The 25,063-nt window shown below is 39.7% G+C and overlaps 2 protein-coding genes across 9 annotated transcripts in view; one reads left to right on the top strand and one right to left on the bottom strand.

Moving 5' to 3' along the window:
• The first annotated feature begins 1,478 nt into the window (after window positions 1–1,478).
• YARS2 (tyrosyl-tRNA synthetase 2) lies at window positions 1,479–12,795 on the top strand. Its single transcript, XM_045365006.2, has 5 exons — window positions 1,479–2,280; window positions 3,304–3,471; window positions 8,104–8,259; window positions 8,874–9,044; window positions 12,456–12,795. Exons 1-5 carry the CDS (start codon window positions 1,502–1,504, stop codon window positions 12,613–12,615), a joined length of 1,434 nt encoding a protein of 477 aa, XP_045220941.1. The 5' UTR covers window positions 1,479–1,501; the 3' UTR covers window positions 12,616–12,795.
• Window positions 12,796–14,264: 1,469 nt separating this feature from the next.
• DNM1L (dynamin 1 like) overlaps window positions 14,265–25,063 on the bottom strand; it is a 66,530-nt gene continuing 55,731 nt past the window's right edge. For 2 of the 8 annotated variants that reach the window (XM_005570532.5, XM_005570534.5), the window contains 7 exons: window positions 22,511–22,567; window positions 21,731–21,808; window positions 21,374–21,406; window positions 19,416–19,592; window positions 19,138–19,247; window positions 17,028–17,187; window positions 14,265–16,443 (listed from right to left, as the gene is read on the bottom strand). In XM_005570532.5, coding sequence (XP_005570589.3) covers window positions 16,387–16,443; window positions 17,028–17,187; window positions 19,138–19,247; window positions 19,416–19,592; window positions 21,374–21,406; window positions 21,731–21,808; window positions 22,511–22,567 — 672 coding nt within the window. In that variant the 3' untranslated portion in view covers window positions 14,265–16,386. The remainder of the gene's footprint in view (window positions 16,444–17,027; window positions 17,188–19,137; window positions 19,248–19,415; window positions 19,593–21,373; window positions 21,407–21,730; window positions 21,809–22,510; window positions 22,568–25,063) is intronic. The other 6 variants (XM_005570533.5, XM_045365005.3, XM_074006584.1 and 3 more) reach the window with 3 other exon arrangements.

Here is a 25,063-nt window from a genome sequence, read left to right as displayed (position 1 = left end):
CAACCGAGTGACACTTAAAAAAAAAAAAGACTGCAGATCAACAGGTTATGATTGCAAATTTTAAGATATTTTGAATAACATAAAAGAACACACTATTTTCTTATGCAGTTCGGAGTATGTTTAATAGTCTATTGAATGAGTATCTCAAAATCCTATTGAAGTTACTATCTGGCAATGAGAAACTAATTCACTGATAGTTATACATGCAAAGAAACTAATTATTAAAATAAGTTTTCATTTTGTTAGATGACTTTATAACGTTAAAAAATGGAAAAGTCCTGTAGGGAATGATTTGGAACATGGCCCAGACTCCAGCCCCAGGACCAAGGCACTCAATCCCCCAGCTGCTGGGAGTGTTGGTTGCTTATGGCTCACAGCTGGTTCCTTTCTGCACCTCTCCCTCTCCAAAAGCCTTACCCAGCAGCGTTTTGCTTCCTCCCCAGAAACATCCCACATTTAATGAGCAGTCAGTAAGAGGGTCTAAAGGTCTGCCCTGTGGCCTCAATTCAGGATGACTCTGAAAGGAAATCCCGGCTCCAGAGCCCCTACTGGATTGCCTGAGGCCTCTATTACAAATTGTTCACAGTTCAACCTCTTTCTCCCTCCGCCCAACCCGGCCTCCCTCACTCCATTATACGTGTTGTTCTTAAGAGCACACTCCAGTAACCCTCCTGCAAACCAGTCTCCCCCCAACTCAGAGTCCAGGGGTTTTGAAAGCGGTCCTAGAAATCAGGCTCTAACGTGGGATTTTGAAGCTAGATTACCTGCCAGCCAGTTGCCAGTAAGCACCTCATCCCTGGTGAGTATTCAGAGCACTTGTCAAGCTGCACGATGTGAATACTAATTTGAATCCACTCATGCTAAGCTGTGTCCCAACCTAGTTAACTGTATTTAAAATAAATAAATAAACCACAGGACTTGATACATGTACTTTATTGCACTGAGTTTTTCTTGCTATAGCTTGGACAAGACTGCCACCTCCTGGAAGAGCTGATGAATACTGGAGACTGAGGTGCAATTGGGGAATCGGTACTATGAAATTGCCTGCGTCTCAGCAGCAACTCTCTCTCCGAGATGTTAAACCAACTCCTAACCTTTCTCAACCTCTGTGAGCAGCTTTTTGCACGGAACCAAGACTTCAAAGAACTTGCGCATCACAATCTTTTTACGTGAAAATTTAAATACAAGTTAACATTTGTGAAGCGTTATGTGCCAAATGCTTTAATTCTTAAGGTTCACAACAGTCTTATGAGGTAGGAACTATCAAGCAGATCCACACTGCGAATGGGGAAATTAAGTTTCAGGGAACTTAAAGCGACGGCTCTAAGGCGGAATCGCCACTTGGAGTCGGAACTCAACTGCTGAGAGCGCAAGCTCCGTAACTACGTAACCGCCTTGGGCATGCGCAGAAAAACACTGACGTACCTTCCCTAGGCGCGGCAAGCAGGTGGGTGTGGCGGGGCCTCTGCAATCCCAGCATTCCCTTCGTGCCGCCATCAATATGGCGGCGCCCATCTTTCGGTCCTTTTCCTGGGGCCGCTGGTCTGGTACCCTAAATCTCTCAGTTTTCTTGCCCTTGGGGCTGCGTAAGGCCCACTCGGGCCCTCAGGGGTTACTGGCAGCGCAGAAGGCTCGAGGACTGTTCAAGGACTTCTTCCCGGAGACGGGGACGAAAATAGAACTCCCAGAGCTCTTCGACCGTGGCACGGCGAGTTTTCCCCAAACCATTTACTGTGGCTTCGACCCCACGGCAGACTCGCTTCATGTGGGCCATCTTCTTGCGCTGCTGGGCCTGTTTCATTTGCAGCGAGCGGGCCACAACGTGATCGCGCTGGTGGGAGGCGCCACGGCGCGCCTGGGAGACCCGAGCGGCCGTACCAAGGAACGCGAGGCGCTGGAGACAGAGCGCGTGCGAGCCAACGCGCGCGCCCTGCGCCTAGGGCTTGAGGCTCTGGCGGCTAATCACCAGCAGCTTTTCACTGATGGGCGCTCCTGGGGCAGCTTCACTGTGCTGGACAACTCGGCCTGGTACCAGAAGCAGCACCTGGTGGACTTTCTGGCGGCAGTTGGGGGTCACTTCCGCATGGGGACGCTGCTGAGCCGGCAGAGCGTGCAGCTGCGGCTCAAGAGCGCGGAAGGCATGAGCTTGGCCGAATTCTTTTACCAGGTGCTCCAGGCCTATGACTTCTATTACCTCTTCCAGCGTTATGGATGCAGGGTCCAGCTGGGCGGATCTGATCAACTAGGCAACATTATGTCCGGATATGAGTTCATCAACAAGTAAGTGCCTTTAGACCCTGGGGAAATCCTGGGACCAAATAATTTACACACTAGTAGCCTGTGATTTACTCTTAGGATTGTAGGTTGCTGCCCTTCGTTCCAGCTCTTGTTGGTTTTATCCCCATTAAGGCTCTATAATGGCGTTAATAACACTGGCTAATAAGAACTAAAGGGCTGAATTAAGGGTATTAAGAGTAAACGGTGTATTCTAAAAATTAGCTGGGCGTGGTGATGCACGCCTGTAATCCCAGCTCTTCTGGAGGCTGAGGCAGGAGAATGGCTTGAACTCGGGAGGCGAAGGTTAGCAGTGAGCCGAGATAGCGCCACAGCACTCCAGCCTGGGCAACAGAGGGAGACTCCATCTAAAAAAAAAAAAAAAAAGGAAACCGTGTATTCTAGAGCTCTGCAGGAAACAGACCACTAGTGAAGATTTGGTCGGCCTGTTTTGGTTCCCCTAAGTCGTCCTTTCTAATTAGAGAAACTGCTTTTGTGTGTTTATACTAGAACATGACTGGACCTCCTTGAGTAGCTAGCCTCTGCTTTAGCTCTGCACCCTAATTGTTAGTCCTTGGTTGGTATCTCAAAAAGTTTTTTCAACTCCAAATAACTGACAAGTAATGCGGGTCTAATAGCATTTTCTTGAGAGAGGTGAAGGATAGGGCTAGCTCATGTGCTACAGAGCAAAACACATGTTTAAAAGGCATTTAGAACATTTCCTTTAGTGTCTCTTCCTGACACCCCTTCACCCAGTTTTCTCCTTCCCACTCAGCCTTTCAAAATCTCTAGTCCATTGTTAAGTAGCACTTCCCCTTGGCCTGCCTAGAAACTGCCTGGAACCACTCATGAGATTCAGAATGAATAGGGTGAGTACTGTAACAGTACATAAGAGGGACAAGAATTCAGATTTAGGAGATCAAGGAAGTTTTCCTGGAGCAAGTAACCAGAAAGAAATCTGGAAGGTGAACAGTAGAACCTACCACGACTTTGCTTGAGGCACATAATGAAATTGTTCTTTATGCATAGGTTGACTGGAGAAGATGTATTTGGAATCACCGTTCCTCTAATTACAAGTACAACTGGAGCAAAGCTGGGAAAGTCTGCTGGCAACGCTGTTTGGCTAAACAGAGATAAGACATCTCCATTTGAATTGTATCAATTCTTTGTCAGGCAACCAGACGATTCAGTGGAAAGGTGAGTTCTGAATAATGGGCTCAGAAAAATTGACACCATAAACTCATGATATAATTTTAGCCATTGAATCTATGTACACTTTATAGTTTTTTTGTTTTTAACTTAGTTTCTGTCTGCACATAAACCATTACATCATAGAAGACTAATTTTTACTGTGTTCTAAAGTTAAACACTTTGTTGGTTAAAGCAGAAAAACCACAGTGGATGGCTAGAAAATGTAGAGCCAACTTTTTGATCTATATCTAGCAAGTTCTTAGGATTTTATCACCTGCATATTCTAGTTTTTTCACTCCTTTCATCTTAAACTTGACTACCCTTATTTTTCCTTTGTCTTTCTTCTCTCACAAATATGACTTTAAAGATTCTCTTAAGAAATGATTTTCTCCTTAAATTAAATTGCCTTAAACTCTTGGGAGAATATGAATTAATGAGAAACAAACATACCTGCAACAAAAAGTGAAAAAAATATTTTGATACTCTGTAACATCAAAGTAATCTAGGAATAATTCTTTAAGACTTAATAATAAATGACTTTCCTGCAAAATATTAAAAGATGCTATTGAGCAAAATAAAGACAAAATGAAGAGTTAGACCATATTAATAGTACAAAAATATATCAGTTCTTTTTTGTTTTTTTTTGAAACAGAATCTCACTCCCATTGCCCAGGCTGGAGTGTAATGGCACAATCTTGGCTCACTGTATCCTGGAATTCCCAGGCTCAGGTGCACACCACTATGCCCAGCTAATTTTGTGTTTTATTTTTTAGTAGAGGTGGGGTTTCACCATGTTACCCAGGCTGGTCTCAAACTCCTAGACTCAAGCAATCAACCTGCCTCGGACTCCCAAAGTGCTGGGCTTACAGGCATGAGCCCCCACACCCGGCCAAGATACCAGTTCTGGATTTCATCCACATTTAGTACAGCACCAACCATATCTAAACCGGCTTTTTGTGGAACTTGACAAGCTCATTGTAAGATTGACATAGAAATAAAAAGGGCTAAGATTGGCCAAGATGTTTTTGAAGAACAGCGTGGAAGATTATCATGCCTTATTATAAAATTTCAGTAATTATGGTTTTTTCCTCTTTAGATTTAGTCCTAGAATGTTTGACGATATAGTCCTGGGGTTTTGATGTATTGAGAATTGATAATCTTTTTTTTTTTTTTTTGAGACAGTGTCTCGTTTTGTTGCCCAGGCTGGAGTGTCCTCCGCTTCCTGGGTTCAAGCGATTCTCCTGAGTAGCTGGGACTACAGGCATGTGCCACCATGCCCGGCTAATTTTTGTATTTTTGTAGAGGCAGGGTTTCGCCATGTTGGCCAGGCTGTCTTGAACTCCTGACCTCAAGTGATCCACCCTCCTCAGCCTCACAAAGTGCTGGGATTACAGGCTTGAGCTACCGCACCCAGCCTAGATAATTGATAATCTTTTTGAAAATTGCATTTTCTATCTGGTTCTGGTGTTTAGAAATACAATTACTTTATATATATTACCTTTAAATCTAGCAACTTTGCCAAACTCATTATTTCTAATAATGACCTTTAGGTTTAAAGGTACACGTTTAAAGACCAATGGCACAGATTAGAGAATCCAGACACACTCTAGCATATATGGTCTCCTTATCTCTGGCAAAGGTGGCATTGTAGTTTGGGAAGACAGTCTTCAGTGAATATTGCTCCATTAGTTAGATGTCTTTGTGGGTGAATAAAATGAAACTTAACCTTACATAGTACACAAAAGTCGATTCCAGGTAGATTATAGACCTAAATCTGTATCAAAAGACAAAACAATAAAGCTTTTAGATAAATAGGAAAATGCCTTTATGACTTTAAGATAGAGAAAGATTCTTAAACAGGACACAAAAGGAAGAGATAGGTAAGTTAGACTAAATTAAAAATAAGATCTGTTCATCATGAGTCACTGTTAAGAGTGGGAAAAGATTGCTATTTTTAGTACATGTATCTAAATGATAAAGGGCTTGTATTCAAATTAATATAAAGAATTTCTTATTTCACATTGCATGTCTGTATCAAAACATCTCATGCACCCCGTAAGTATATACACCTATATACCCACAAAAAATTGTTTAAATAATTTCAAAAATTAAAAATGAAAAAACTATGTAAATACTATATTAAACATAGTTATTTTAATGTTAAAAACAGAAATTTCTCTAAGCCAGTGAGAAAAAGACAACCCAGCAGAACAAGGGAAACAGACTTGAACAGGTACTTCACAAAGATCCTGTCCAAAGGCCAAAAACATATAAAAAGGTGCTTAGCCTTCATACGGAGAAGAAAAAATACAAGATAAAGGGCACAACGAGATACCATTATGCACCCTCCAGAATGGCTAAACAAAAGAGCTGGCAGAACCAAGTGCTGACAAGACTGTCCCAAGGTGGTGGAAGAATAAACGTATAGAACCACTTTGGGAAAACATTTGGCAGTACCTACTAAAGCTAAATGTGCACATAACCTGTGATCCAGCATTTCCTCTTCTGGGCATATACCCAACAGAAATTAATGCACATATGCACCAAGAGTGGTATATGAGGCTATTCAGAGCAGCATTAATAGCAATTGTCTAAAAATAGAAACAGCACAAAAGTTCACAGAAAAACACGTTGCAGGATAATCATAGCATGGAATGCTGTACATGCAGAATCATGGATGACTCGCCTAAACATATCAACGTGCCGGAAAATAAATTCTGTATGATTCCTTTTATATAAAATCCTACAGACAGGCAAAATTAAGTGATGCTCTTAAGGGAGGCATACTGAGATGTTAAAAGTATCAGGAAAGACAAGGAAGTGATTACTATCAAAGGCAAAATAGTGATTAACTTGGAGGGGTGTGTGATATATTTGCGCATTCTTGGGTAAGGGCAATACTGTATTTCTTTTCTTTTCTTTTCTTTTTTTGAGATGGAGTCTCACCTCTGTCACCAGGCTGGAGTGCAGTGGCGCAATATCGGCTCACTGCAACCTCCACCTGCCGGGTTCAAGTGATTCTCCTGCCTCAGCCTTCTGAGTAGCTGGGACTTTTTTTGTATTTTTTAATAGAGATGGGGTTCACCATGTTGTCCAGGCTGGTCTCAAATCTCCTGACCTCGTGATCCACCCACCTCGGCCTCCCAAAGTGCTGGGATTACAGGCATGAGCCACCGCGCCCAGCCCAATATTGTATTTCTTGACCATGGTAATGGTTACGTAGATGTTTTATGATTCATTAAGCTGTATATTTGCGAATAATGTACTTTTTTCTGTGTGTTAGGTATTTCACCAAAGAAAAAGTTTAAAAAGAGAATACATATAGGATGATATTAATAGTCATATATCACTTAACAACAGGGATATGTTCTGGGAAATGTGTTGTTAGGTGATTTCATCATTGCAAATATCATAGAGTGTCCCCATGCAAACACAGATAGCGTAGCCTACTACACACCTAGGCTATACAGTGTACCCTTCCTAGGGCAGAAACATGTACAGCACATGACTGTACTAACTATTGAAGGCAATGGTAACACGAGGGTATTTGTATACGTAAATGTAGAAAAGGTACTGTAAACTATGGTATTATAATGTTATGGACCACTGGTAGACCGTACCAGTCTGTGGCCTATTGGTAACAGGGCCGCACAACAGGAGCTGAGGGGCAGGCGAGCGAGCATTACCACCTGGGTTCCATCTCCTGTCAGATCCCCTGTGGCATTAGATTCCCATAGGAGCACAAACCCTGTTGTGAACTGCGCATGCAAGAGACTAGGTTGCACACTCCTTATGAGGATCTAACAAATGCCTGATGATCTGAAGTGAAACAGTTTCATTCTGAAACCAGCTTCCCTCCCTGCCGCCCCCTGGTGCCAAAATGGTTGGGGATGGCGGATAGATGCAGTCCGTCATTGACAGGAGCATCATTATGCAGAGCAAACTGATTTATATCAGTTTTTAAAATTACACAGTAGTTTTTTTTATGGCCACATGCACATAAAAGTATAAAAACACGCTTGGGAAGGATGGCAGCACATAAACTTAGATTTATGGTTATCTCTGGGGGCAAGGCAGGGAACGTGATTGGACTGGGGCCTTCATCTATGCCTATTTTGTTCCTTTTAAAAAGGATACATGAGGCTGGGTGTGGTGGCTCACACCCATAATCCCAACACTTTGGGAGGCTGAGACAAGAGGATCACTTGAGCCCAGGAGTTTGAGACCAGCCTGGGCAACACCGGAGACCCTGTCTTTAAAAAAAAAAATTAACAAATTAGCCAGGTGTGGTGGCAAAGCCTGTGGTCCCGGCTACTTGGGAGGCTGAGGTGGTAGAATTGGTTGAGCCCAGGAGGTTGAGGTTACAGTGAGCCATGATCATGCCACTGCACTCCAGTCTGGGCAACAGCAAGACCCCCCATCTCAAAAAAAAAAAAAAAAGGAAATTGAAAACAAAGATGCCAAAATAGTAACACCTTAAATCTGGGTGATATGTGCATGGGATTTACTATGTTCAGTATGTTTCTGTATGTTTGTTTCATATTTAAAAATAAGCAGGAAAACTTTAAAGGGTAAAGGAGCTGGACATATAAATTAGGTATGTGATATAAGTGTAACTCTTTATTTTTTGTCCCAAAGGTACCTGAAGCTGTTCACTTTCCTGCCCCTTCCAGAGATTGATCATATCATGCAGCTGCATGTCAAAGAGCCAGAAAGGCGGGGTGCTCAGAAACGACTGGCAGCAGAAGTAACAAAGCTTGTTCATGGACGAGAAGGATTGGATTCTGCTAAAAGGTAGTCATTTAGTAGAATTAACACCTGATAGTTATTTAGTGGATGGACATGAGAAAAGTAGGAGGTATGCTGTTTTAGGGTTATCTTGTCGTTTATTACAAGGATTGTCAGTCAGTATTTGACTTAGCAATTTAAAATAGCCCGTTTATTGGAAAGAAGGATTATCTTGAATTAAGTTCATAAATTTTACCAGATAGATGTTTAAAAAACTTTTAGTCTAGGCCGGGCGCAGTGGCTCACGCCTGTAATCCCAGCACATCGGGAGGCCAAGGTGAGCGGATCACGAGGTAAGGAGTTCGAGACCAGCCTGACCAACATGGTGAAACCCCATCTCTACTAAAAATACAAAAATTTGCTGGGCGTGGTGGCACACGCCTGTAATCCCAGCTACTCAGGAGGCTGAGGCAGGAGAATCGCTTGAACCCAGGAGGCGGAGGTTGCAGTGAGCCGAGATCACACCATTGCAATCCAGCCAGAGCAACAGAGCAAGACTCCATCTCAAAAAAAAAAACTTTTAGTCTAGAACTTGGACACTCTATAATTGGTTAATGGGTATTAGAACATGTATTTGAATAAACATTTATATAATGTGGCTCTTAAAATGTGTTTTTCAGGTGTACACAAGCCCTTTATCACAGTAGCATAGATGCACTGGAGGTCATGTCTGATCAGGAGTTAAAAGAGTTGTTTAAAGAAGCTCCGTTTTCTGAACTTTTTCTCGATCCTGGAACAAGTGTCCTAGATACCTGCCGCAAAGCAAATGCCATTCCAGATGGTCCCCGAGGGTAAGATTATTTAACTTTTAGATTTACAGTTAATTCACCATTAAATGTTACAGTTCACAAGGCCAGGAGCAGTGGCTCACGCCTGTAATCCCAGCACTTTGGGAGGCCGAAGCAGGCGGATCACGAGGTCAGGAGATGGATACCATCCTGGCTAACACGGTGAAACCCCGTCTCTACTAAAAATACAAAAAATTAGCCGGGCGTGGTGGCTGGCGCCTGTAGTCCCAGCTACTTGGGAGGCTGAGGCAGGAGAATGGTGTCAACTTGGGAGGCGGAGCTTGCAGTGAGCAGAGATCCCACCACTGCACTCCAGCCTGGGCGACAGAGCGAGACTCCGTCTCAAACAATAAATAAATAAAATGTCACAGTTCACAGCATGTGTTTCCAGAGAGGGTGTTTTCCTGACAATGCTTTAGTGGCATCTCTTCCTTAGAAAAGTTAGTTTAGTCCAAGAATAAAGTATAGCCTGAGAGTACTTATTTTTGAAAATACCTTACATTTTCTATAATAGTACAATACTCATATACTGTCTCTTACTACATCTAACCCAGTCTTCCCTTCAACACTGGAAAAGTGCATTTGAGGGACATGTTGTTCAGTAAATATAGGGGCATCAGTGTACGGCTTAGGGATATGGTTACAATTTTAGAGGGACGCAGAAACAGAGGCCCTGTGTAACAGATTCACCCAGCCCCTCTCATAGTCTGTATCCTCTTTATATTCAGGGATGGGAAAGGTTACCTATCGATAGTATTATCTGAATTTCTGAAAATGAAATGAGCATATAATGGCCAAAACCGCAAGTACTTTTGCACTGACCTACTAACGTCATAAGACTATTATTGTAAATTATATAATAATCCCCTTGAGAATTGCATTTTCTATTCAGGAATTGAGTAGAATATTTTAATTCCTCAGTTATGAGGTATTAAGGAATAAGGTGTTTCACAAAAAATAATTCAGCATATAATTGATGCTTGTCCATTTTTAAATGAGCAGTGAAATGGAAGGAGAAGTGTTGGGTAGCCGCAAGTCCCCCGGGTGCCTCTTTTACAGGAATTCACACATAAGTCAAATGCTTATCAGCCATATCATGGCCGTGATTATGAATGACATTTGTTATAGCTGCTGTTCTTTCAATTGTCTTGGATTGTTTGCCTCTGTCCTAAAGAGTCCTAGATTATTCTGCCTGGAGAAAGCACCCACTGTCTCCCTATGCATCACCTACCACTCCACCTTAGTGATTCCCTCATCTGCTGCTTTAATACACAGTGAATTTGAGGCTGGTGTCATATACTTCCCTAGAGTACGTCACTGAGACAAATAATTTTCCTCACTATGGAAGCAGATTTTGTTTTCTTCTCAGCGTTACTATGGTGTGTTCACTAATACTGGAAGCTTTACCACTACTGAAGATGACACCACATCTGATTTAGCCAGGGCTCTAATTAAATAAAACATAGAACATCATCTGGAAACCAGCAGACAACGTAAAATAATACTTTCTAAAAAAAAGGAATCTGCCTTAAGTAGAAAGATGATTTTTATAAAACCATGTCCATGGCCAGCTATGGTGGCTCACACCTGTAATCCCAGCACTTTGGAAGGCCAGGGGCGGGAGGATTGCGTGGGGCCAGGAATTTGAGATCTGTGTGGTCAAGAATGTAGTGAGACTCCGTCTCTACCCAAAAAAAAAAGGTATAAAAATATTTTTAAAACTATGTCAGTAGTTGTTTCTTAATTTTATTTGGTAACACATTCAGATGAGAGAAAAACCACCATTTATCTTTATTAAGGACTTCCAAGATCTAGCCATGCTGTAGCCCTGACTTCGCAGATCTTACCTCTTTCTAGCTGCTCCCGTTTCCTGACGATTGTCAAGGTAGCTTCACTCCCAGTTTAAGTATCTCTTTTTTCAGTGAAATGTTCAGCCCTCACCTACCCAGTGTGCTCCTAGAACAACTTCTCCTAGGTCTTTTTTGGTTTTTTCTTGAGACAAAGTCTCGCTCTGTTGCCCAGGCCGGAGTGCAGTGGCGCGATCTCAGCTCACTGCAACCTCTGCCTCCTGGGTTCAAGCAGTTCTGCCTCAGCCTCCCGAGTAGCTGGGATTACAGGCGCCCGCCACCACACCTGGCTAATTTTTTTTGTATTTTTTAGTAGAGACGGGGTTTCACCATGTTAGGCAGGATGGTCTTGATCTCCTGACCTTGTGATCTGCCCGCCTCGGCCTGTCAAAGTGCTAAGATTACAGGCGTGAGCCACCGTGCCCAGCTTCTCCTAGGTCAGCATTAATCACAGTGTGTTGTCATTGTTCATTTATTTGTCTTTATCTCTCTGCTAGATTGCAGTACCATTTATATTTAGCACATAGAGCTCTGTAAATGTTTAGTGAATTAGTTGGATGATAAATAACTCCAGTGAAATTTATTTAACTTTATATATGCCATCAAAAATTTTGGTTAGTAATCTGATGTATTAGATCAGCTATGGATCTCCAGTTTCTGAAACCAACCAATTTCATTTTTAAGAAAATTTTTCATTTTAACAATTTGCTATTTGCATAGTCTCAATATAATTTGCAAGGACTTTCCAGCTTCATAAGCAAATTTCCTAAAGATTTCTGTAGCTAACACTGTAGTTGTGACTTGTGTCTCATGGATAGTTTACTGAAAGCAACAGTAGCTAACACTGTAGTTGTGACTTGTGTCTCATGGATAGTTTACTGAAAGCAACATTGTTCTCTTTTATTTTTGGAAGTTTCTTTTCTGTGATTTTTTTTTCCCCAAGGTGGTGGGAGGGAATTCTCCATTATTCCTATTCACTTCGTTTTTAAAGCCACTACCAACTGAATAGTTAGCAAAAGCAGTGAGATATGCCAGCTCTTTTTCTCCGCCAAACAAGAAATTTACCTTTATGCCTTGCATCTCAGATGCATAGGCATAAATTCCGGCCAGGCGCAGTGATTCACACCTGTATTCCCAGCACTTTAGGAGGCCGAAGCAGGTGGATCACCTGAAGTCAGGAGTTTGAGACCAGCCTGGCCAACATTGCAAAACCCGTCTCTACTAAAAATACAAAATTAGCCAGGTGTGGTGGCATGCACCTGTAATCCCAGCTACTCTGGAGGCTGAGGCAGAAGAATCACTTAGAACGCAGGAGGCGGAAGTTGCAGTGAGCTGAGATCACGCCAGCCTGGGCTACAGAGCAAGACTGTGTCTCAAAAAGAAACAAAAAACAAAGAGCATTAAAGGGAGGCAGAATCTATTAATAATAGAGCAAACATGAAGGTAACAGTCCAGGGCCACATGTTCTCAATTGGAGGGCCTCTGAAATCTAAGTGAACAGTCCTTTTTGGGGGACAGATCAACAGTGATTGGATCTCTCTACTTACTAAACGTTTCTGTTTTTTAGGTATCGAATGATAACAGAAGGCGGAGTCAGCATCAATCACCGACAAGTAACAAATCCTGAGAGTGTTTTAGTTGTTGGACAACATATTCTCAAGAATGGACTTTCCTTACTTAAAATAGGAAAAAGAAACTTCTACATTATAAAATGGCTTCAGTTATGATGAAAAGTCCTTCATGTTGTCCAAATAAACTTAACCATCCTTCATTCTCAAGACCTCTGAAGGGCTGGCTGCAGAACTGAGACCTTTGCTTATGCAAATCAGAAAAATAGAATGGCCTAGGACTCAGTGTGAGTAACTTCATTATTTTTATGGGCTGGTTAATAAATATTTGTTTAATGATGGGATGTTTTATTTTCTGATGTGCAAACCTTGATTACCATAAAAAAACATGACTTTCAGCGTTAATCTCTTTTTAAAATTATACTTCAGAAGAGAAAGAAATGCTGGCTTTCGTATCTTATCCTTCCTGCTCTCCTTTTTGTAGTGACGAGGAACAATGAAAAAGAAGTAGTGTAAGGAATTGTGAGGCAGTGTGTGGTGGCTCACACCTGTAATCCCAGCACTTTGGGAGGCCAAGCTGGGCAAATCGCTTGAGGCCAGGAGTTTGAGACCAGCCTGGCCAACAGGGTGAAACCCTGTCTCTACTGAAAATATAAAAATTAGCCAGGCATGGTGGCAGACCTGTAACTCCAGCTGCTCAAGAGGCTGAGCTGCGAGAATCACTCAAACCCAGTAGATGGAAGTTGCGGTGAGCTGAGATCACACCACTGCACTCCAGCCTTGGAGATAGCATGAGGAGTGAGTGACACTCTGTCTCAAAAAAATAAAGGAATTGTAGCTGCTTTTGTATCAGCTATGGAGCACCGATCTCACTAATGTTATATAGTTGTTTATAAAATCAACAGGGCCTCTAGTGTCCATATTAGAAATGGAAAAACTAGTATTAAAAACTTTGATTCAAAATTTGATTTTTTTGTAGTTCAGGGAGCAAATGTAGTTCTCCCTAAAAAGGAGAAAAGTTAGATGAGGCTATGGTTGCTTTGAGAAATTACAGTAAGAAGTAGTTTCTTTACAAAGAATAGTACAAAAATCAGTGTGTGACTTTTCAGAAAGTTTCTAATTCAGTTGTCTAGTTCCTTGCCTGTGTTCCAGTGTAATTCTATTCACGTTAAGCCTCGTCAGTGGATTCCTATGGTAGCAATGTTTTTTTAAATTTAGAAATTTAAATTGGTTTTAAGTTTCAACTTTTCCCCCCAAACAGATTCCAACTTGAGGTAAATTAAAAAGTTATACCCCATCATATGAGATGCAATCTCATATGCAATCATATGAGAATATCAAAAAGTATCCAGGTAAGGCAAGTTTTCAGGTCAAACTTAAAGGATTTGGAATCAAGACTGAGCTAGCTCTGCAAACATGAGGCAAATTAATTCTCCAGAACTATTTCCATATCTGAAAAATCAAGGCAATGGCCTCCCTGTTGCCTTGAGGATCAAGTGAATCACATACGAAATGATTAATCAGATTTCTTTTGAAAACCTTACAGGCAGCAGAGCATGGCTTTAGTGTTCAAATTCTAGCCATTACTACCTCGATTACTTGGAGCAAGTCACTGTCTTCATACGCAAAAATGGAGGTGTTATAATACCTTGGTGAACTGTCAGAATCTGGTAGGAAAAAAGTCATAAAATGTTTGGTATTCTATACAGTTATGTTCCAAAATAGATTTAGGTATTAAAAAGCTTTCTTTTCTCTCTCTTCCTTTCTCTGGGAGAAAAGTTAAGAATTCATTTTTTGACAAACTTTAATGTCATTTCATACCAGCAATTTTATTTACACAGCAAGAACATACAGGTATGTTATAAATGTCAGAGATCATCTCTACATTTCAGATCTTGATTCAGTTTAAGGGCCAACAAAGGAAGGTTTTTCTCTTTCCATTAAGTTTCTTGCCTCCGATTTTTGTTGTACAAAGTGTGTAGTACTAGCAAGTGCATTACCATAGCATGTCTTTAATTTTCAATTTGAAATCTGATGTGCTTGAGAAAAGTGCATCAAAAGTTTTTGTTTTTGTTTTTGTTTACCTTACAAATTCAAAAGACTAGAATAATGGTAGTCATCTGGAAAAAGTAAATCATGGATGGCTATAATTTTGAAACTGATGCTTAATGATGGCAGTGATTTTTAAGTGTGGTAACGTTTTGGGAGCATGTATCCTCTCTCAAGATGGTACTAGTAAGAGATTCAAAGTAGTACCATATCGGATCAGACTGATGATGTGGGGTTTTTTATGTTTGAGATCAGTTGGTGAGCCTGTTGTTCCTTAGTAAATTGGTGCCATAAGCTAAAGTTAACATATTCATATTTTCCCTGCCAGTAGTCCTTCATAAATATCGGGTCATAAACTGAAAAAAAAAAAAAAAATTATCTGCAATATAAATGTGTTGTCTATTAGAAATGGGGCTAGATGTCTTAAGGATTTCTAAGTATATCTTAAAATTTATAATGTTGTGGTTCATACCAAGAATCATCTGGGGAATTTTAACAAAATATGTATATGTTCTAAACCTCATCACTACCCCATAAATGCAGCTTAAATCTGAAGGAGTATGTGTATCTAGGTTTTTTTCTTTTTTCTTTTTTGAGACGGAGTTTCGCTCTTGTTGCCAAGGCTGGAGTGCAATGGCACGATCTTAGCTCACCACAACCTCCACCTCCCGGGTTCAAGTGATTCTCCTGCCTTACCCTCCCGAGTAGCTGGGATTACAGGCATGCGCCACCATGCCCGGCTAATTTTGTATTTTTAGTAGAGACAGGGTTTCTCCGTGTTGGTCAAGCTGGTCTCCAACTCCTGACCTCAGGTGATCTGCCTGCCTCGGCCTCCCAAAGTGCTGGGATTACAGGCGTGAGCTACCACGCCCGGCCTTGGGTGTTTTTCTTTCAGCTCCTCCAGTACTTTCATACTATTCTAATACATTTTGTTGGTATGAAGCAAAAGTAGTTATTACCAGTGCATACATACAGTACATTGGTTTTAAGTTCCACCTCAAAGTGAATCTTAGAGCCTGGTTTAAGTGCTCCACTTTAGAGAGATGTACCTTAATTACTACTGTATTTGCAAATTAAGGGAAATTTAGGTCATCATTTGATTTTCTAAAACCTAAAAGGAACTGGCCATCATTACCAAGTCTTTCTAGATAATCAAGGGTAGATGGCTGTTTTTAATGTAGGAATTAATGTACACATTCCAGCTTTCAGGTTTAAGTATGAAGCAAAGCATATTTTAATTTGCTAGCGCAAATGGACCCAGAATTGGAAGGGCTATGTAACTACACAGTATGCACACCACATCCATGTCAGTGTCACAGATCCTCTTGTGCATTCAGCTTTCTTAAAAACACATCAAAGGCTGCAGAGAAGCTCAGAAAAACTAAATTGCAGGACAGGTGGAATACAATGACTCTATGTGAGGAACTTGCCAACTCACATCTTTCAAAGCCAGATCAGCTTATATAGTACATGCATTATAGTCATATGAAATGTTGTCTTGGTGCTTTCTTCTTGGAGGACTATGGCAGCAGCTTTGAGACTACTAACAAAGATTATTACACAGGTCATCTTATCCACAGGCAAACTGCTTTGCACAGCTAGAACATTAACAGTTCTTTTTAAGTTCAGATGAAACTGTCACAAGACAGACTTGATGTATTTTACATATACTGGGAAACTTTAGAAACAGCCATTTATTATTTGGATTAAATGTGTGATTCGTTCTGTAATATGGAATACACTTTTCAGTTTATAGCCAGTCTTCACATGAGCAGATTCATACCACTGCAATACACAGGAGTTCATAAATAAGATTCTACTCAGGTAGGCAGTAACTAGCAAGTTTTGAGTCAACAAAGTCTCAGTGTTACATAGTTCTCTTCACCAAAGATGAGTCTCTCGGATTTCAGCAATAATTTGACTGGCTCCTTGTAATGCCTGCATTAAAGGAAATAAAAATTTTAAATGCTATTACAAAGTTATGAAATTAATCTGAATTATGCGGGGTGGTTTTTCCAGTGTATATGTGGTAGGTTTATAACTAACCAATAAATATCTTCTCTGGAATTTGAATCTAATCAAGTACCAGCCAGGTGCGGTGGCTCACGCCTGTAATCCCAGCACTTAATCCCAGTACTCTGGGAGGCTGAGGTGGGCAGATCATGAGGTCAGGATATCGAGACCATCCTAGCTAACACGGTCTCTACTAAAAATACCAAAAAGCAGCCGGGCATGGTGGCGGGTGCCTATGGTTCCAGCTACTCTGGAGGCTGAGGCAGGAGAATGGCGTGAACCCGGGAGGCGGAGCTTGCATTGAGCTGAGATGGCACCACTGCACTCTAGCCTGGGCTACAGAGCAAGACTCCGTCTCAAAAAAAAAAAGATTTTTATCAAGTACCAATAGGAAACAAGCCTAGCTAGAATATAAAGACTATATACATCCAAGAATCAAACTGCATTTAACACTATTTCTATGTTTCTATCTACTACCCAAGTATAAAAATTCCAAAGGTTCACAGTACCTTTAGCATATCAGCTGCTTCTTTCCTGCGCTGTGCCATGTCCTCAGATTCAGTCAGAAGATCATCCAATAAGGATGATTTATAAAGCTGGCCTACTAGCTCACTCTGAAGAGTGTCTTTCACATGATTAACCAAAAAATGCATTACTGCCTTTGGCACACTGCAAACAAAACCAAATTACGGAATTTTAGCCAAAATTCTTCTTTTAATAATCTGGGCTTAGAAAATAACCTCATGAAATAAAGTTAAGTAAGAACACTCTACTACTTTGGATATTTCATTAAATGGCGTAATCGCCCTTTATATTTTTGCTTAATTATAATTAAACATTAAGAAAAGCAGTTCTCGGCCGGGCGCAGTGGCTCATGCCTGTAATCCCAGCACTTCAGGAGGCTGAGGCAGGTGAATTGCTTGAGGCCAGGAGTTTGATACCAGCATGGCCAACATGGTGAAACCCCATCTGCACTAAAACTACAAAAATTAGCTGAGCGTGGTGGCGCATGCCTGTGATCCCAGCTACTCGAGAGGCTGAGCTACTTTACCTTCTTTCCATCATCCTTATTTCAAAACTCTTCAATAGGCATTTACTCATAATAGCCAATAAGTGAAAAAAACACAAACATCAGCTGATGAATGGATAACACAGTATATCTCTATAATCTAGTATTATTCACAGATAAAAACATACATCACTTAATGACAAGGATATGCTCTGAGAAATGCATTATTAGATGATTTCATTACATGAACATCACAGAGGGTTCTTACACAAATGTAGATGGTACAGCCTACAACACGCGTAAGCTATATGAGATAGCCTATTGCTCCTAGGCTACAAACATGTACAGCATGTTACTGTACTGAATAGGGAACTGTAATACAATGGGAATAATTTGTGTATCTAAACATAGAAAATGTACAGCAAAAATATGGTATTATAATCTAATGGGAACACATTCAAATATGTTGTGTGTTGACTAAAATGTTATGTGGCGCATGACTATACTGATTCATACTACAATACAGATGAGGCTTGAAAACATTAAGTGAGCCAGGTGCGATGGCTCACGCCTGTAATCCCAGCACTTTGAGAGGCCGAGACAGGTGAATCACTTGACGTCAGGAGTTCGAGACCAGCCTGGCTAACATGGTGAAACCCATCTCTACTAAAAATACAAAAATCAGCCAGGCATGGTGCTGCACACCTGTTATCCCAGCTACTCAGGAGGCTAAGGCAGGAGAATCGCTTGAACCCTGAAGGCGGAGGTTGAAGTGGGCCAAGACTATGCCACTGCACGCCAGCCTGGGCGACAAAGCGAGACTCCATCTCAAAACAAAAACACCCTCTGCAGGGGATGGGGGCAATGAAGGAGACAAATGGAATTTTTTCTTCAGGCCCACAGTGTAAAACACTAGGAACTATTATTTCTACCACAAGCTACAGGTTTAAAAAGTCTACAAGCAAAAAAGATAAATGGTTCTACAGACAAAATCATTTATTTCAATATGAAGTATATTTATTACTCTGTGCAGTAAAATTCATCTTAGCTGCTGACAGATTACCAAAAACTGGATACAGAATATTTTCTAATAGATCACTTCATACAACTAAATGTGTATTCTCCCTATTACTGCATGAAATGACATACCAGGCAACATGAAGGAGAAGATGCAGTAGGGGAGTAGACACATGCAAAAACACTCTGAACGAGAAACCGTATACATATTTCTTAGTAAAAGACATTCGTTTTGATGCTTTGGAAAACCAAGTTAAATTAAAAAGGCAAGTCAGTGTTACTAGCCAAAATAGTTAATGAAACTACTGAATTAAAATTTAGGAAAAAAACATTTTCTTAAATGACTCAAAATGTGGCAGCCATATAGAACAAAAGATTCATTTTAATAGCTTTTTCTAGCTGATACATGAGGTCCTAGTCATTCTGTGTTAACAAACTGAGTCTTGCTACAAGTTACCAAAGGACTATCAGAGAATCCACTCGATGATTTAGAATAAAAACCTAAAATTTAAAAAATACATGTATTTTTCAAAACAGATCATAGAATCATCCAGCAGTATTAGAGCCTGTGATTTATATTAAGTAATACTAACCTGTCTTGAATATTCTTTCTGACAATAAGAAAATATGATTTAATGAGTCGTTCAATAACCTCACAATCTCGCTGTTCCCGAGCGGATAGTTTCCGTGCAACAGGAACTGGCTAAATAGGGATGAGGGGGGAAAAATGTTACTTTTGTGACACTTTGAAATGGCAGCATTTAACATCTGAAAGTTATGTAAGTTTTTGAGACTTTAGTTCTTTCTGTCTAATCAATTTCCTACTAACTTGGTCATCTTATTAGACCTAAACCAAAGTGTCATGGCTTACCACATCCAGCAGATTCACAGCATGACCTTTTTGTGGACTGGCTGGCATAATTGGAATGGGTTTTGATTTTTCTTCTGCTAATAACTCTTCAGCTTTTGAAGTTTTCAGCATTCCTCTCCAATTGCCTGTTGTTGGTTCTTGAACACCATCTCCAACCCCACCACCTCCAGATGCAACCTGAAAAAACATGTTCCAAAACCTATACCAACCACATCATATCTGACCTTAACTAAAACGAAGTTCGTTTTATTTGACAGTAGTCAGTATACATCCAGTACCCATCTGAAGTTTATTCATACAGATAATGAGGTCAGAAGGAGACAGTAGGTAGCATGTATAACTGAAACCCTGACCTAACTAAATAAGAGGTTCTGCTGTAAATTGTTTGCAAGGCATCAACCAATTTATGTTCTATTTAATTCCTTTTTTCTTTATCATTTGCTCGCCAACTTTTCAAAATCATTCCTCTTCTCCCACCCTTCAAACACTAAATTGTAGAAAAAGTATATGCTGCCCTTAAAATCAAAACTACTCGTTAAAAGCACAAAGAACTGCCATTCAGTTTAATTTAAGTAATCATAAACACTGTTAAACTCTAAAAGTTCCATGAACTTATGTCTCTGAAGTTAAGAGTTTATGTATTTCAAGTCAATTTACATTCCTATAGTCAACAAAATGCCATAAGGTATCAGTAGGAACTCTTTAACAGAAAACAAGACTACATTTGCTTTTCGTAGGCTGACAGTCACTATGAGTTCTTTCAAATGTGGAATGTGATAAACACAACAGAAATCCCCTCAACCTCTGTACTCTTAAGGATTTGCAGAAAGAAATCTAGTGCTATCACATTAATCACAAGTGCTTTTACACCTTATTTTCTAGAAAATTTATTAATCTTGACTTCTAAAAGTCAAAAATGACTTTATAATGGAAAAACATAATTCATCAACATTTAAGAGGGTTTTTTTTTTTTAGTTATTCTTTAAGAGCTTACAATCTAAAAATGGATTATATAAATTTAATAGAGGATTATGGCAGTAAGAAAAATGGTAGTTTGGGGTAGCATTCTGAATCGAAATACTTGCTTAAATCTGTCTTTAATATGTCAGTTAAGGTGAACTATAAATATTAGTATATTTATATTACACATTAACTTAAAAATGAGTAATTAGGTTTTTATACATGAATGACATACCAAATGAAATCTTAAGGAGAGTGAGCACATTCAGTGTGATGTCATGAATGAAATAAAACTTGTGCAGTGATTTAGATGGTTTGCTTAATATCTGAGCACAGTGGAGCTGAGAGAAGATAAGACATTTATAAACCTTTATCTCAAGTTCAGAACTTTAAATCTGGATAATTAAGGAAAGGAACTAAATGGCAGAAAATCTTGAAATAGCAATGAGTCTGAATAATTTATACATTATTTAATTTTCCTCTAAAATTGTTATTAAGAATTGAAAACAGTCTCAAACTCTCACAGTCCCCCTGTTTGTTTTTAATTTGCTTAAGCTTCTGAAGCATATGTGAAGCTATATATAGGGTAACAAGTGCAAACTAACTGGAAGCATGAGAAAGAAGCATTAGATTAGAGGATTATCTTTTAGTACTGAACAGATCTCAAGATCTTTAAAGAGGAAAGGAAATGTCCAAAAATACAATTCCATCTCTGAAATCTAGGAAATCTCTGAATTTCCTATCAAAATATGTTAAATTTCCTATCAAAATTTAAAACTATTCTTGAAGGTCACAGAAAACAGTGAGAAAGCCTATTATTGTTACTAATTAAAACGTTTAACGCCATCTTCCACCGGTTAGATAAAAGGAACATTAAGAACATAACACAGACAAGAGATAGATACCACTACACAAACAGGTTATTTAATGGTGTTACAGACAGTGTTTCAGTGAGAACCAGAGGTACCAACATTTCCATTCTGAAGCAAGAGACTCACATTTTTAGTTTCTCTTCTGCTGTCCTGAATTAACTGTTGAAAGATATGTTAAAACATGCAATTTAACAAGCAAAATTTAAATACCAATGGGTTGAAATTTTAAAAGTGCAGGATAATCTCCTCTTTAAATTACTTCTTTTTCTGTGTGCATCTTCTATATTGCAAGCAAAAGCATGTCAACAATATAAACTCTGCATTGCATTGTTATATAATTTTAAAATATATATTAGACTAAAGTGATCTGACCTTAGCATGGTATCCCATATTAATATTCTTCTATTCAGTGTATTGTTTCCAGAAGATTATGTTGTACCAAAGAACTAGGCATGCAGGCTTAGATTAAGAATCAGAACAGACCTTGCCATCAGCCTCAGCAGAAGCAGCGGGGGAGGGCTCCTGGGAGGCAGGTGCCAAAGCACTTGGAACTTTAGAAGACTAAAGGCAAAAAATGCAGGGGGGAATAAAAATCAAGGATGCAAAAATGCATTCAGGAACACTCTATAAATGTGAATTTTTCCCTTCTGTAACAAAATCGTAAAATAACGTGAAAAATGAAAATAATCATGGGAGATAAAATTATTTATTCTGCCTTATTTCCTTCACTATTGTCACCTTTGTTAAAAGTTTCCTTCAGATGAATACATAATAAAAATCCAAATCCAAAAGCTTCATTTTTATTTTTGGTATTTGATAAGATTCTTTTCTGGCAAAGAAGTCAAGGTAAAAGATTTTTATACACACTTTAGTATTACAACTATTATAAGTATTACTGGTAATTAAAAACTCTATTCTGTGTATACTGTGTTTTCCAAGAAACCCTCTTATTATAATAAAATATTTAGTCATTTCAACTATTTACAAAGTTGATAAAGTCACTGACTGAATTTTTTTAAAAAGCTTGATGCTTAAATGCTTAAATAAACCCTTAAACCTACGTTTAAGCATTTGTCAGTGAATTCAAAATACTAATATCTTTAAATCACTCAAAACCCATTTTAAACTTGTCTTTACTCAGTTCCAATGGAGTGTTAAAGGGAGGAAAAGAAGAAACAATTACTCCTAGAACTGAATAATATTCTGAGCTCATCAGTCTATCTTTAGGTATTGGGAATATGCATTTAAAACTTTTTTTTTTACCTTGTCTCGTGATACAGCTGAAGGTAATTCTCTGGCTAGCCTGTTTCTCCTTTGTTCCTAAGAAACACAATCGAGCAGAACAAAAGTGATTATCCAAGTATTGAGATATATGCCTACTAAAAAATGTTCATGTTAATTGAAAAGTGTGGAGTAACTTAGAGATACATCCTCTCACTGTTGGGACTCATGCCATAATTATCATATTTTAAAATAAATAAATCATTTAACCCAAAGCTTCTCAATCTTTTTTTTTTTCTGCCCATACACCTGAAGGATACAATACAGTGTCAGTAACAGTGGCTCCCTGTACTGGAGATTCTCAAATGAGGGGCAACAGAGTGACACCTTCTCCCCCTTTCCTGTCCTCACATAAATGTGGAACATAAGCCTTCAACATACCATGTGGAATTTGAAGTCCAGAGATCACAGAAAACTCCACAAAGACTTTAAAAGTCACTCTAACCTGAACACCTTTGTGTTAAATTCAAACAACTCCCCTCATAAAACTGTATCTTGAAGAAGTATCTGTGGTTGACGTTATCCTATAAAAATGTTCCATTTCTTTATCCTGTCTCCAGGAAATAGTGTTGACAACTGAAAGTCCTTTCTGTAACCTGGCTAATTCAACAGACTGATCAATTGCCCACTGTTCTAATTTGCTAATATTATCAAAGTAACTTGTACAAAGCTAAAGAGACTGTTAAATTCAAATTAGAATGTCCCGAGCATCTGCTATATCCAAGCACCAAGATAGATAGGTAAAAGATTATGAAAATATTGGCCAGGCACGGTGCCTCATGCTTGTAATCCCAGCACTTTGGGAGGCCAAGGTGGGCAGATCACTTGAGGTCAGTTCAAGACCAGCCTGGCCAAAATACTGAAACCTTGTCTCTACTAAAAATATAAAAATTAGCCGGGCATAGTGGTGCATACCTGTAATCCCAGCTACTCGGGAGGCTGCAGCAGGAGAACTGCTGGAACCCAGGAGGCGGAGGTTGCAGTGAGCAGAGTTCATGCCACTGCACTCCAGCCTGGGCGACAGAGTGAGACTGTCTTTAAAAAAAAAAATTATGAAGATACAGAAATCTGTAGATGTTAATGGTGAATCTCTCACAGGCAGCATCAAATACAGTAGAAACTATTTAGGTTAAAGTCAAAATTGCTCCTAAGTAGAAAGTATTTCATGAACACAGTTCAACTTGCAAAAAACTATAAGTTAACAAAGCTTCACAATGCTTTTGTTTTTGTTTTTTGTTGAGGTAGAGTCTCGCTGTGTTGCCCAGGCTGGGGTGCAATGGCATGATCTTGGCTCCCTGCAACCTCCACCTCCCGGGTTCAATTGGTTCTCCCTGCCTCAGCCTCCCTAGTAGCTGGGATTACAGGCACCCACCACCCCTGGATAATTTTTGTATTTTTAGTAGAGACAGTTTCGCCATGTTGGCCAGGCTAGTCTTGAACTCCTGACCTCAGGTGATCAGCCTGCCTCAGCCTACCAAAGTGCTGGGATTACAGGTGTGAGCCACCGCACCCAGCCCACAATGATGTTCCATGTGTAAGAAATTTTTTTTTTTTGCCAGAAACTTGGCCCAATTTTATTTTTTCATGGGAGGGTATTCAGTAATAAAAAATAACAGATAGTAAAAGTATAGATATTAACAATCTTCAAAATAAAAAATTAGCATGATAAAATGTACGTTTTGAACAGGGATACAAAGCAAAAGGCACAGTATCTCGAATTCTCACCCTAGACTGTTACTAACCAGTTATGATCTGAGCTGCTCCCGGACCCCAGCAGACCTGGTGTACCTGCGTTGCTAACTGGACAGCTTACCAACTTTTTGAAGCCCTAGTGTCCTAATCTGTTAATGACATGATCTGCCCTCAGGGTTACGGTAAAGATTAAATGAAAATATCCACATAAAGTTCTCTGGCACAGTCATTATAACCACAAACCTATTCATTTGTAGAAAAATACTAATCTGAAATCATATCACATATGACCTTGTCAGTGTAACAAAACTATCACAAACACAAGTTTTTCATGATGTTAGTTTCAATGCAAAAAGAACTAAATCATTTTAAGTGTCTACATGCTAATTTTTAACATAACTGTTATCTAGCGTGTTTTGAAGAGCCTACTCATGTATGCATTTTGGAATTTTTTCTGATAACAGGAATCACCAAAAATGTAACCAAATGTAACCAAAAATGTAACCAAAAATGAGTTCCCTATACCTGTGTTAAGAAGGTGCTTGTTTCCTATAATAGTGCCCTGCAAAATAAGCACCAAAGGAATAACTGCTATCTGTAAACCTCAAGCTCCCCATTTTTTTTCTTTTTTGGAGACAGTTTTGCTCTTGTTGCCCAGGCTGGAGTGCAATGGCACGATCTCAGCTCACTGCAACTTCCACCTCCTAGGATCAAGTGATTCTCCTGCCTCAGCCTCCCTAGTAGCTCAGATTACAGGCACCTGCCACCAACCCCAGCTAATTTTTTGTATTTTTTAGTAGAGACAGGGTTTTACCATGTTGGCCAGGCTGGTCTCGAACTCCT

Source organism: Macaca fascicularis, chromosome 11 (assembly GCF_037993035.2).
Source record: "Macaca fascicularis isolate 582-1 chromosome 11, T2T-MFA8v1.1".
Lineage (NCBI taxonomy): Eukaryota > Metazoa > Chordata > Mammalia > Primates > Cercopithecidae > Macaca > Macaca fascicularis.
The sequence above is the reverse complement of the archived record's forward strand: the minus strand, read 5'-3'. Positions and strand labels throughout refer to the sequence as shown.